The following is a 14,734-nucleotide window of genomic DNA, read 5'->3' as shown; positions in this document are numbered from 1 at the left end:
TGAGCGTGGAGACGTGACCTTCTAAGAGGTTTTTTCCCAGAACGGTGTCCCTGCAGGATTACCACCGCTTGTCGGAATTTTACTTCCGCAAACGGGTCCAACGTAAAACGAAGGCACGGGTCCTTGCAAAGATCGTAACGGGATCAGTGGGTACAAATAGCGCTAAGAAGCACCGTTGAAATTAAAATAGCTTCGGGTAGTATTAAAAACTTCCTTCCGCAAAGAGAGAAAGAACCGCACAGCACGAAAGCATGATGCGGTCTGCGCGAAAAAACTTGATACTTGCCTCTTATAGAGGTTCGGAAGACCCCATCCTCCAACTCAGACGCAGGACCGGGACGGCTGCAGGTCAGTGGCAGCAGAGGGACGACTGCGCTGAGAGGCATAGGGGCTTCCTTACGGCTTGTGGAAGATGTTCGTCCCGGTTTCAGCTCGGTGCAGTTTACGGAGGTAGATGACGACTGTTTTGTTGATTGGCGTTGACTGCAGTCATGTCAGCTTCCATGGAAGCGACGATTACATCAGGGACAGAAATGCATGAATGAACTCGGTACTTGTCTGTAAATGGAGTTCGGAAGACCCCATCTCCCAGCTCACACACAGGACCGGGGCGGCTGCTGGTCGCTGGCAGGGAAGGCTCGACTGTGGTGAGAGGAATAGGGCCTTCCTCGAAGCTTACGGCAAGAATGCGTCCCGGTGTGGCTTGACTATTGCTTACTCCATTACAACATCCTCTGAAGATACATTCAGTGGATCGACGGTTGTGGCAGCAGGTCTCGGGTGCCAAAATTTTTCGTCAGATCTGTTGTCGCAGAACTCCCTGTAGACAATTCCTTTTTGCCATGTGGAGGTTGATAATGCTTTGGATTTCAAGTCCAAGCTCAACCCCACTTTGAAGGATACAAAGGTTAAGGTGCTGATGTCTCTTCCCTTGGCGACAAGACGGGTAACCTGTACGTCTTCGCTGCCCAGGCGTATTTTAGCTAAGGCACACACTTGATCGGCAGTAACATCTCTGGCTATCCGAGACAAATATAACCAAAATTTGGGCTGAACTGCAGGAACAGTGGCAATTCCAAATGATGGAGAGGGAGTGCTACCGGTTCCGATCATCATTGAAGGCTGTTTGTTCGGAATATTGTCATCAACCACACTAAACAATCTTCGGCTTCTGTTTACAGTAGGATGGATGCCAGCATACATGGATGTCTTGGGAGTGCACGAGCTCGAATTGATCAGTTTCGCAAAATTTGTCCGGATCTCAGTTTTCAATTCTTCTAAAATCTCGGATTTCAGGTTCAGCATGATATCGCTGTGCGAGTTTAGTGCATCTCCTTGTCCGACCTTATAGGCGGCCCGGGCGGCATTACGGAAGCGCATTTCCTTCATCAATTTTGGCATGAAGGACATAACCAGAAGACTAACGGATTTTTCATAATTTCTTCAAACGCATCAGCCTTAACTCCGCAGCAACGGGAATGGAAAATAGCCTTACAAAAACCTTGGCACTCGACTTGGACTTCATCGATTTCACCAGCACATGGACAGCACACGAGAGACATTTTACTGCTTCGGTATTTTCAACAGTTACGCTTGAAAAAAGCTAATTTTCTTTCTTCCGTGTAGGTGCTCTGGGGTAAACAAACGCACACAATGACGATGGGACGGTACGGTTGCAAGCTGGTTGCAAGTAAAGTGCGGCTAGAGTAGAAACAAGGGAAAACACGACTGACACCACAGGACCGATGTAATACTCGTGGCAATTTTCTCAACTTTTCCACTAACTACGCGAACACTTCCAACACAGCAAGCAGTGCAATACAAAAGTGTGCAAGATGTGTAAATCTCAATACAACTAAGTGAACTTAACAGGGCAAAACCGACGAAATTAAGCAGTGAGCGACGAACACTCAACTATGCTACCACGAGAGTAAACGATATTACGGCCCTGAGAAGAACCGAATTTCAGCCAAACTTGAAATAATCTGAGAATGAAAAGACATGCCTTCAAGCTGACTAGATGGCTTCTTATGTTGAATGTCCAAAAAAGCCACAGACTCAATCATTCAAACCATCGTGGTAAAGCACATTTTTGCTATTTCCTCATATTTATCGTGGCTGGAATGAACGTTATAAAATTAGGTCTCAAACCATATAGAGAAAAAACCTTCTAAATAATAAAAAGAAATGAAAAACGATCATGACATCTAACGGTGATGTAAGGCAAAACTCCCCTCTTGATACAAATCTACCGTTTTGACTCAGATTTTAATACGACTTATTTAAATACGGTGTTCATTCCATGATTTTAATACTAATTTCAGATATTAATGACAGTCACAGCAAAACAAACAACCCGATCATCAGATTGCTTATCAGAAAAAAGGGTCGTATACATATAACGTAAAAATTCAACCAAGTATCAGTACAAGCAGTGATTATTTCATACTTCTACCCTCGATTGTGCACATCATCGCTAAAGAGATAGCATTAAATTTATGTCTTATTTTCCTCTCCACACACACACTTTCCGGGCGCTTTCCATTCCTATTGTCTATCTAACTTCCATGTTTGATTTATGCGGTTACTGGTGCAGAGTAATTTTATATCATTTTATATGCATTATGTACTTACGTTATGATACCATGCCAGTTTGTACGGCTTCGGGTTCGACTGTATGTGGCAGTCGAAGTATATATCATCACCCTCCTTGATGTCGTCTGGGTTTAACGATGATCCCATTTTTAGCGTAACAATTGGCGTGTCTGCGGGAGAAGAAGTAAAACAAGCATCTAGAGTGTACGTCTGTGTGTAGTCGAGTGCGACGCGATAACAGCTCGGATTAGCATTTCGAAAAACGATGCGACATCAGGGAAACGGCTCTTGAGGTTTCGTTGATGGCGGTGATTCCGCCCTATGTGGGGTGCTGTAGATGGAGCATGTTGTGATGGCATGTGTGATAGATACAAAGTTTCTTGCAACCAGTTGGGTGATGTTTTATGCCGTGATTGTGGAATATTTTAAAAGTATTATCCTATGGAACACTGGGATTAGAACATTAGAATTCAAAATTTTAGACAGAATAGCGAAACAAATCATTTTTGTCGCAAGCTTTTCTTAAATGTAATTAAAAAAATAATGTCAGTATTTATTACCTTATATCAATTCGACAATCAGAGTCATTAATTAAAAAAAACAGATGTTTTATATTAAAAAGGGACAGGATTAGGTGGTTTTCAAAAAAGTTATGTCCACAATACTGCTAATCGCAAATTTGCTAGGTAGATTTAGACAACAACAACAAAATGGTGATGAAAACTCCGGGAGATATCAACCAACATAACGATTATGACAAAAAAAAATCCATCGAAGGTTTTCCATAGATTGGATTTTATGAAAAGCGAATAGTATGAATGTACGTTCCAAGATGTGAACATTTTCACATATAAAAATACACAAACTTTCACAGTTCATTAAGCTAAAACGATTCTCATAAAATGAACCATTTGAACCATTCTTGAAAAATTTGTAAAATGATAACCTTTCAGTAAAGCTGATTGTACGAGGAAAAATGTATACTCCCCATGACCGCCGGTCACCATCGTAAAAACAACGCTAGCCACCGTTTTGAGAGGGAAAAAAATAATAGGAGTGTCTGTCTGAAATGGAAAGAAAAGCAATGAAGGGTCCACCACCATCATATTTATGTAGGGCGCTTTATTTCAGATATGTCTTTTTATGCGCGAAAGAATGCGGTTGTTTGTCGGGTTTATCCGATCTCGGAAAAGAGTCTGTTTCCATAGGAATGACACTTCCATTTTTGTCCGTGCTCAGGAGCAGCAGGGACGAGCGTTTTCTTCGCCGAACATATGCATGAGAAAATGTAAAAAGAAAAAGATATTATTTAGCATGGCGTAATCATCGTCAGGATTTTATTGCGCACAGATGTGCAAATCATGAACTATTTTTTTCGCATTTGTGAATCCGTTGGCATTGCAACAATTTAGGGTGGAATCCACTAGTGTTTCTTTATGTTTATTTCACATATTAAAATGCAAATACGATATTTATGTTTCAGTGATCACGCGTAGCGTGGGAGCATAGGCAATTTATGCGGCTGCAGATCCACTTATTCCAAAAGAAAAAAAATCAGCCTGTAGGAAAACGAGTGTGTGGAAATGAAACACCTGCACAGTTCTAAGACCCGAAAAATTAAAAGATAGAATGACCTTTTGCCATCAAAGCTTACACAAACTGACTAGCTCATCATATATTAGACAACGGACATGATAATGAGCGGGATGACCGCACACCGTACCGTAATTGTAACTCCGTGATGGACTAGAACTTACGAAATTGTACTGAGAACCAAATGTAAGGAAAAAATGTACTAATTTCGGAAATTAAAAGTGTTTATTGAGTCAATAATGGTGTTGGTTAGACTTCTTCGGTCATCAATGAAACAAAGGTTTGTTACATCGACTCTCATTGTTAATAGAATTACAACGAGCGATAAGTCTAATGACGTGAAGGATGTGTTCTATGGAAGCCTTAACCCTTATGCGGCCGACGGGGTACCCGTGTTCCTTTTTCAAATTCAAGTGGTGATATTTCAATGAATTTTTATAGCTGAAAGCTGAAACTCGGTGACATCTAAGAACTCCATAAAATGTAGCATCTATGAGAAAATCAAGTTGATATAGTGAGGAGGGACGTGGGGAGGGGCATCTGATTTTTTTTACCACGTGGATGGCCGACAGGGTACCCGTGTTCCACTAAATTGATATTTTCAAACTTTAACAATTTTCAACCGATTTAGATAATTTTGACAGTTTTGGAAACAGAAACTCATATATTTTTTCCCATAGTCAAGGTTTACAGCTTTTGTCCATGGTTATACAAGAAATCTTTGAAGTAAGACTTAAGAGTCTACACACGTAACCGAAGGACTATCAACCAGTTTCGAATATATTACATGCTCATTGCGCTTCTTAGAATAGTCGGTGTTCACAGTATACATTCTGGGTCTCCAAAAACCCCTGGAGTAAGGCCTAAGTCACCCAAAAAATCCCTAAAATAAGATCTTATGGTCTGCTAATGTAACCAAAGGTCTATCGTGTAAATTTTAAAACGGTACATGCTCTTTTTGGTGCTTAGCATATAATGCTTTCACAGTATATGTTCCGGGTCATCCAATGACCTTTTCTTAAAACATGTTTGCATTCCAAGTAATTCTTGTTGCTGTCATTGATTCCAGGTAGTCTACGAACTCCATACAGTCAAGGTCTTCGGATCAATCTCCGTAATGGAGGCAGTTAACGAAAAATAAACCAGTTGCGTGACCCCTTCTTGGTATATGTTTGTATTCAAAGTAGTTCTTGTTGTTGTCGTGGGCTCCAGGTAGTCTACGAACTCCATAGAGTCAAGATCTGTGGATCAACCTCAGTAACGGAGGCAGTTATTGAAGAATAAACAAGTTGTGTGACCTCTTCTTGGTATTTGTTTGTATTCCAAGTAATTGTTGTTGTTGTCATTGGTTACAGGTAGTCTACAAACTACAAAAATTCAAGGTCTGTGGTTCAACCTCCGTAATGGAGGCATTTCAAGAAGAATAAACAAGCTGTGTGACCCCTTCTTGGTATATGTGTATATTCCAAGTAGTTCTTGTTGTTGTCGAGGACTCCAGGTAGTCTACGAACTCCATAGAGTCAAGGTCTGGGGATCGACCTCGGTAACGAAGGCAGCGTTTGAAGAATAAAAAAGTTTTGTGAAGGGGTTCTTGATATATGTTTGTATTCCAAGTAGTTCTTGTTGTTGTCGTTGGCTCCAGGTAGTCTACGAATTCCATAGATTCAAGGTCGGTGGATCAACCTCCGTAATGGAGGCAGTTATTGAAGAAAAAACAAGTTGTGTGACCCCTTCTTGGTATATGTTTGTATTTCATGTAGTTCTTGTTGTTGTCGTGAGTGCCAGGTAGTCTACGAACTCCATACAGTCAATATCCTCGGATCTATCTCCATAATGGAGGCAGTTATCGAAGAATGAACAAGTTGCGTGACCCCTTCTTGGTATATGTGTGTATTCCAAGTAGTTCTTGTTGTTGTCGAGGACTCCAGGTAGTCTACGAACTCCATAGAGTCAAGGTATGGGGTTCGACATTGGTAACGGAGGCAGTTATTGAAGAATAAACAAGTTGTGTCACGCCTTCATGGTATTTGTTTGTATTCTAAGTAGTTCTTGTTGTCATTGGTTCCAGGTAGTCTACGAACTCCATAGAGTCAAGGTCTGTGGATCAATCTTCGTAATGGAGGCAGTTATTGAATAATAAACATGTTTTGTGACCTCTTCTTGGTATATGTTTGTATTCCAAGTAGTTCTTGTTGTCGTGGGCTCCAGGTAGTCTACGAACTCCATAGATTCAAGGTCTGTGGATCAACCTCCGTAATGGAGGCAGTTATTGAAGAATAAACAAGTTGCGTGACCCCTTCTTGGTATATGTTTGTATTTCGTGTATTTCTTGTCGTTGTTGTGAATTCCAGGTAGTCTACGAACTCCATACAGTCAAGATCTTCGGATCAATCTCCGTAATGGAGGCAGTTATCGAAGAATAAACAAGTAGCGTGACCCTTTCTTGGTATATGTTTGTATTCCATGTAGCTCTTGTTGTTGTCGTGGGCTCCAGGTAGTCTACGAACTCCATAGAGTCAAGGTCGGTGGATCAACCTCCGTAACGGATGCAGTTATTGAAGAACAACTGGGAGGGATGGAAGGTAGCGGTTTTCCTCCAATACCTTTCCCGAAGTTAATCTATTACATGTTGTTCATATGCATAATCGAGTTTCAGACATAGTAATTAATTTCCACTCCGGGTGGCTCAATACCCGGAACATAGGCAATTAACTTTGAATGTACTGAACTCGAAAGGCGATCTCTCTTCGCTTATGTGGTCGAGTTGGGATCTGACGACCAACTGGCCCAATCTCACACAACCCTACTTCATCGAACGCCGTTGGTGATGAAGCAAGTGTGTAGGAGCCAGATAACACTAAATACTCATCCTACTTGGTCGGCATTGTACAAAAACATATATGAGAGAGTTAGTTCTGAGAATGTATTGCGAGAGTTCGGCTGCATGCCCGGTGCGGTGAATTTGGTTTCATCAGTACCCGCTAAGCTGCGGAGGACGACGGAGGTCCATCATAGTTTAGTAGGGAAAACACCTGTCTAGCGTACTGATTTCGTTGGATCAAACCTCACCGAAGTTCTCTAGATCAATCTCCTTAATGGAGGCAGTTGTCGAAGAATAAACAAGTTTTGTGACCCCATCTTGATATATGTTTGTATTCCAAGTAGTTCTTGTTGTTGTCTTGAGCTTCAGGTAGTCTATGAAATAGAGTCAAGGTCGATGGATCAACCTCCTTAATAGAGGCAGTTATTTGAAAATAAGCAAGTTGTGAGACTCCTTCTTGGTATATGTTTGTATTTTAAGTAGTTATTTTCATTGTCGTGGGCTCCGTAATGAAGGCAAGGCAAGGCAAGGCAGAATACGTGAATGGAATCCGTATTTTTTTGTCGAAGAGATGGTCAAACTTATCAACAGGTACTCATAAATGATTCATAATAAGCTACAGGCAGTGAAAGTTATTTCATGAAAATCTTTATTGTTTGCGGCAAATTGGGTCGAAAACGTGATAAAATCGGGTTAGGCAAAATCAGGGGTAGACAAAATCTGGGAGTGACAAAATCGGGTCAACTTCATCTGAGTGAATATACGCATTCCTAGTAAGTAGCCGTTCGATAACTGCAAAATGTTTACTTTTCAGTTATCGAATGCCGTTCGATAACTGCAACGCCTTCTAGACGTCAAACGGTTGTCAATCGAACGTCAAATACAAGAAAAGTGCATCTAAATGTGCAGCGCAATGCAGCTGTCATTGAGTCTGACATCGGTTTGAAGTTTAGCGGTCTGATAACTGTAAAACTGTTGCAACTATCGAATTGCAGTTAAATGACTTGCAGTTATCGAACGTCTGCTGTAGTTTTGTTTTTGCCATGGTACTAGGTAGTCTATGAACTCCATATAGGAATGATCTGTAGATCAACCCACGAACGGAAGGCTATTGATATATGTTTGCATTTCAAGTAGTTCAAGTTGTTGTCATTAGCTCTGCGCAGTTATTGAAGAATAAACAAGATGTGAAACCTCATCTTGATATATTAGCATTCCAAGTAGTTATTGTTGTCTTGTTGTTGTTGGTTCCAGGTAGTATACAAACTTCATTGATATCACTAATATGAAGTCTATGCTTTGGAAATGCAAAATGTAAATAAATTGGAACGATACAACTTCACGCCGAGAACGTGAGGGAAAAACGGGCTAATATCACAAAGATCATGTACCATATTAAAATTAGATTAAGGCCACCTCACGGAATTCAAATTTCGCGTTTTAAGACACCAATCGATACAGGCGGCGCACAACTGTCATTTTTGTTGATTTAGCTTTGCTGCGTCGTAGCATGCATGAAATGATAAAAATGACAGTTGTGCGTTGCTTCCGTATCGAGTGGTGTGTTCCGAAAACGCGAGCACTTTGAAACTTGGATTCCGTAAGAAGTGACCTTAAAGACCCTCTAGATATTCGTGTAAGCCTAGAAGTCTTACTCCATAAATTTCTAGGATGACCATTAGCATATGCCATGAACGCATTTTATTCATGGGCCCCAAAGGCATGTACCAAACTTAAAACAGGCTGATATATCTCTGGTGTAGATCCTAATGCCTTACTTCAGGGTTTTCTTGGATGACCATGAACATTTAAAATGGGTGCATTCTATTCTACGTACTATAAATGGCATGTATAACTATTCAACTAGGCCAAAGGAACTCTGGTTACGCGTGAAGTTCTTGCTGTTCTCTTGGAGACCCATGCACATATGCAATGAAAGCGGTATATTCTATGTACCAAACAGGGCATATGCCACTTTTGAAACAATCCGAAAGGTTACGTGTGAAGATCCTGAGGCCTATTTTAGCATTTTCTTGGAAGACCATAAACATATGCAATGGACGTATTCTATTCTATGTACCACAAAGGGCATGTACCACTTTTGAAACAAGCCGAAAGATCTCTGGGTACCCATGCAGATTTAAAGTCCTATTCCAGGGTTTTCTTGGATGACCATGAACCTATGCAATGGACGCAATCTATTCTATGTACCACAAAGGGCATGTAACACTTTTGAAAAAATCTGAAAGATCTTTAGTTACGCGTGTAGATCTTAAGGCCTTTTCCAGGGTTTTCTTGGATGACCATGAACATATGCAATAAAGGCGTTCTATTCTATGTACCACAAAGGGCATGTACCAGTTTTGAAACAATCTAAAAGATCTCTGGATACGCGTGTAGACCTGAAGGCCTTTTCCAGGGTTTTCTTGGATGACCATGAACATATGCAATGAAGGCGCCAGAGGACTTATCCGAGAGATTTCTTCGATTGCGTAAAACATATGTAGTGATCACATTTGATTTCAAGATGCGCAAAGAGCATGTACCACTTTTGAGACAAGTCCATAGACCCATGGTTACGAGTGTAGACCTTAAGGCCTTAATCCAGAGATTTCTTGGATGACTCGGAACATATACTGTGAACGCATTCTATGCTAAGTACCACAAAGAGCATGTACCGTGTTTGAATTTGCATAATAGGCCTTTGGTTACGCGAGTAGATATTTAGGCTTTACTCCAGGGATTTCTCGGATGACTAAGACTTCATTTCAGGGATTTTTGCATTACCCGAAGCATATACTGTAAACACCTTCAATTCTAAGAAGCACAAAGAGCTTGTAGCATATTTGAAACTGGCTGAATGGCCTTTGGTTACGCGTGTAGACTCTTAAGCCTTACTTCAAAGATTTCTTGAATAACCATGGGCATATGCTGTAAACTTTGACAATAGGCAAAAAGTATATGAGTTTTTGTTTCCAAAACTGTCAAAATTATCCAAATCGGTTGAAAATTGTTGAAGTTATGAGAATATCAATTTAGTGGAACACGGGTACCCTGTCGGCCATCGACGTGTGTTTTTTTGTTGGCCGCATAAGGGTTAATAAGGTCTTTCGAAGAGTATCTAACACACAATGTGAATATATGCTTCCTGTCATTATTACACCCAACCGGCGGTTGTTAGATTTTCTAACAATTCTGTATAAGAATCTACCAAAACCTGTATAAGAACTGGGCATATGCGAAATTGTTAGATTTTTATACAAAAAATGTAAGAAAAGCTAACAAAATTGTTAGATTCTTATACAATATTTGTATACGAATCTAGCAATCTCGCATATGCCCAGTTTTTATACATGTTTTGGTAGATTCTTATACAGAATTGTTGGAAAATCTAACAACCGCCGGTTGGGTGTACGGAAAGGTCTTATTCCGCTACCAACGATAATGGTCTGTGATTTGTGACCTTTGCTGCTAGAGGATGACAATCAGCAGTGCCTATTAAGCACGTAAAAATATCCACAAACACACCTTACAACACTCGACTGGCAACACTAGCTCACATATGGACTAGGGAGGTTTTTGTTAAGGCCAATCAAAGGCGGATCAAGTGTATAGTCGTAGGAGCCTTGTTCCCTCAGGAAAGTGAACAAATTACATTAAGCTCCGTAATCAATTTACTAATGATTTACAAAAGCAGCTGCTAATCTTTCAGGTGAACACGAATAATAACAATCGAACTTAATTTACATACTAGTTATCACAAAAGAGACAAGAAAGTTTTTCTCCCGAATTCAAAAGTTTTGTGCACTGCCGTTTTTTCATAAATTAGAGGAAGGTAGGGAGACTTGATCACCCCCTGTTTTATCGAGAACTAAAATAGTTTTGTTCTAGCGCATTTTTTTTAGTACAGATCCTCTAGATAAATGACCTTTATGTAATGAGTTATTTTTTGGATTGACAACCTTATTTATTCTGCATGGTGGTTTGTATGTTTCGACCTTCCTAAAGGTTTGTTTATTAACCACGCAAAATTTGAACAACTTTTCATAACAATGACCAAAAGCTTTCGTTTTTTTTTCGCAGCACAAAGCTATTAATATGCTTAATGATTTGTGCTGATAAAAATGTCAACATTCCATCAAAATTTGAGGATATTTGAATTTAAAGTTATTGTCTCAATATGGGGACACTTGATCCCCCATTAGTCACACATACACAAAATTGGCGAAAAAAAAAATATAAATCTGTTCTCAGGCTTCTATTTTTTGTAGATTTGACAGATTTGATTGGCAGGAAAAAATATTTCTTGCGTAGATATCATAGAAAGGGGATCAAGTCTCCCCAATTTTAAAATTGCATGTGCTGTAGAATTCAATAACAAAAATCGTTCATGTACACGCACAGCAATTCGAAAATTCCTCGTATTTTGAAGGAAAAATATTTTAAAAATCTGAGGGCACCTTTCTAATTTTATCAAAGCAAGATTTTGGAGAGGGACCAATTTCTCCCGAATGTTTTAAAAGTCGATTTTTGACAGCACTCTAAAAAATCGATTGTGTAACAATAACAACAATTATTTAAGGACTGTCATCCATCAGTCAAGTTAAATACTATATTTCTTAGAGAGTCTGTGTGGAAATAAACATACGCGATTTATTTTTGGCCGTAATACATCGGAAATCAGAAAAGGGGATCAAGTCTGCCCAGTCTCCCCTACTTATCATAGTTGAATTAGTCATCTTTCATTTTACTTTCCCTTTCTGAAAGTTTGTGCTAGTGACCCAAGCTTTCAAATTAAATATATGATGAACTACATGAAACCCCACCAGCCAGTGGTGAATGGGTTGGGTACATAAAATAAAAACGGATCGTAAATTTATCGCCTCATTACGCATTCCATCGACATCAATTTATGATCACTTAATCTGGGACAGAGCACTTTATATGCACACAAAGCACAATGGCCCGTATCGATAAAGGTCGTAGTCGATGTTTGATGAGAAGTATTATTGCAGTTTTGCCCTTTCATCACATAATTTAGTTAGGTTTGCTTTTTATACTCAGTCATAGAGCATCATGGCAGTGACACAGCAATTTTTATTCACTTCCCTGTGGAGTATTTAATTCGTTCGTGAAATGCAAATATTGGCGCTGTTGTTTAGGCTCATTCAAGTTCACTCATGTCCATATGATAGGAGAGGAAAACAGGTAGCTTATTGTTTTCCTTAAATCTATGTTTTGAATAACCATCTAACACCATTTGATAAACATATTCGTTGTCAATCAACAGAAGCAGTTGCAAATGTCTAATATATTATTCAAATAAGCTGATTCCATTATGCGGCACAAGTTATGCGTGACCATCAGATTTTTTATTGCAAGCTGTCCTGAGGAATGAACGGAGAATAACTCTCCATCAACCGAAAAGTATCAATGAATGGAAATTACTTTTAATGAACAAAGCAATAAAAAAAATTGCAGGAAAACGCTGAATTGGATTCGATTCTGAAGAAAACGGTTCTTTCTATCCACGCTTATTCAATATTTGGATTTTTTTTTCTACCTTTGCCCTCCATGACATGAACTTTGATTGTGAGAACTGAAAGAAATCAGTTGTCTGGCGCACGTAATGAATATTTTCCCACCCTCGCTTTCCACCTCAATCAAAGTCGATGCCATGCAGTTGATTATGATGATGATTCGTCGATGATGAACAGGAAATTGGCACAATGGAGCGTTCCTGCAGAAAAAAAGTAATGATTTTCTTCCCTCCTTCACTGTCATTGGATTGCACGTTTTCCTGATATCGCGCGTTTTTTTTTCTTTCCATTCTATAGCAGTACGAAAGGAAAATGGCAAACAATAACACTTACAATGCACCACGAGCCTCCATTTGTCCTCGATGCCACTGTTCGGGATGAGAGTGTTTTCCGCCCGGCAGGTCAGGTATTTGCCGTCGTCATCCACCCTAGGTGTGAAGGAAAGAACGCTCAGCGACTGATTACCGGTTTCGGCGAACTGTGAAGTGGATTGGAGAATATGAAGATGATTGGATAAGACTTTATTGCCTAACTATTTACATTTTCAGCTGTCATAAGATAAAACAGGGGAACGTGATTTTGCATTTTGATTTCGCGAAGGAAATCGTTAATCCGTCTAGTGTTGATGGTGGCCTCATGGATATTAACATAAATTCGTCTTGATTTTTTGTCTTCTTTCCTGGTGTCGTATCTAACAACTGAGATATTGATGGTTCGCAGCTTAGTAGCCAGCACGAGTTCTCAATGCCCGATAAGTCAAGTTCATATTCAACCAAAAAACTTTACAAGACTGAATCTGGTTAGATATTGAAGAAGGCTGGGTCTGCTTTGTAACCGCGCGTGTTACCTCCGAGATTCAGAAGGCCCCCCAATTAACTTCGACTGCACTATGAAACATATAATATCAAACCAGTTGAGTAAATTTTATGGTACTCAAGATATTTGAATAATTTATTTTATGACAATTATTAAACTATACATTTAATGGCAATTATAAAATTATATATTCTGTGGGAAGTGTAGTGAAATAAAATAGAGAGTATCTTAATAGCAACATCATTGTAGTATTATTTGCCATTTTTTTATTTTTAAGGAAAAGTTATGCAGTCAAAGTTACACTTAAATTAAACTTTACACAATTATTGAAAACTGTACAAACTGCACTGCACAAACGAGTTTCTTTCGTTTTTCAATTCTCAATTTTGACACCCAGTGGCCTTATTGTTGTCTAATTTCTATGCAGTGAGAAAGAGATAAAGCTGAGCCCCAAAACAATTGAGCTTGTGCCTATGAGTATGGAGCTTATCGTATGTTGTGTTATATATAATTAAATTGTTCTTAAACGAAATCGAATCGAAAGCAACACAATAATGTAAAAAGTATTTACATTGAACTTGCGAATGTTAAATTTTTATACACTTCTGAATAACAACCAATGAAAAGCGACATAATAACTGGGTATATGCAAAATTAAATTACTAGGTTCTTATGCAGACAATGTAAGCAGTTATACAGATATTGTAAGAAGAGTCTTCCGAAATCCATATGCGGGCAAGTACTCTCCTCGGTCGAGCGATTCGTGCGTTGAATTTTTTGTTGCTTTCAGCTCTTCCAACACGAACAACACCTCCCGCTTATTTGAATCTGGTGAAGAGTCGGTCAGATTGACATGCACAACTTCAACTGGATAGGCACACTACTAGGGCGCACAATTACAATCAGTCTTGGGGAATCCCCTAGCCCACTAATCTCAGTCGAGCCCATGCAGCCAGCGACCAACAGTCGTCTCGGTCCTGAGTATGCGTTAGGTGAAGAGGCTTTCCGCAAACGCTCCTCAGGCAAGTACAATCTGCCGACGAACTCTACTCTACTATCGACAATTCTGTTCTTCACTCTTTAGCGGGGAAGCTTCTACACTACTACAGTTCAGCGACGCTATCCCAGTTCAATTATATCGCCAATGAAAATAATCGCTATCTGGATTTGTTTTTTGCTACCAAGTCTACAATCGTAGATCTAACGGGTAGCGCAACATCCAGCACTTGTTTGTTTCTGGAAGTATGTCGAAGATCAGCGCAGATCAGAATCCGAATTGCCGTCGTCTATGGTATTTGATGGATCTACAGTTGTGTTGAGAACTCCACGATTGTCCTTCGCAGACGATCTCAAAACATATGGAAGGGAA

At 39.7% G+C, this 14,734-nt stretch overlaps 1 protein-coding gene across 2 annotated transcripts in view; it reads right to left on the bottom strand.

Moving 5' to 3' along the window:
• Positions 1 to 14,734, bottom strand: part of LOC134205207 (hemicentin-1-like) — a 495,388-nt gene that overhangs the window by 108,083 nt on the left and 372,571 nt on the right. For both annotated transcript variants that reach the window (XM_062680249.1, XM_062680250.1), the window contains 2 exons: positions 12,883 to 13,027; positions 2,635 to 2,765 (listed from right to left, as the gene is read on the bottom strand). In XM_062680249.1, coding sequence (XP_062536233.1) covers positions 2,635 to 2,765; positions 12,883 to 13,027 — 276 coding nt within the window. The remainder of the gene's footprint in view (positions 1 to 2,634; positions 2,766 to 12,882; positions 13,028 to 14,734) is intronic.

This window comes from Armigeres subalbatus, chromosome 1, assembly GCF_024139115.2.
Source record: "Armigeres subalbatus isolate Guangzhou_Male chromosome 1, GZ_Asu_2, whole genome shotgun sequence".
NCBI lineage: Eukaryota > Metazoa > Arthropoda > Insecta > Diptera > Culicidae > Armigeres > Armigeres subalbatus.
This window is presented reverse-complemented; position numbering and strand designations above follow the sequence as displayed.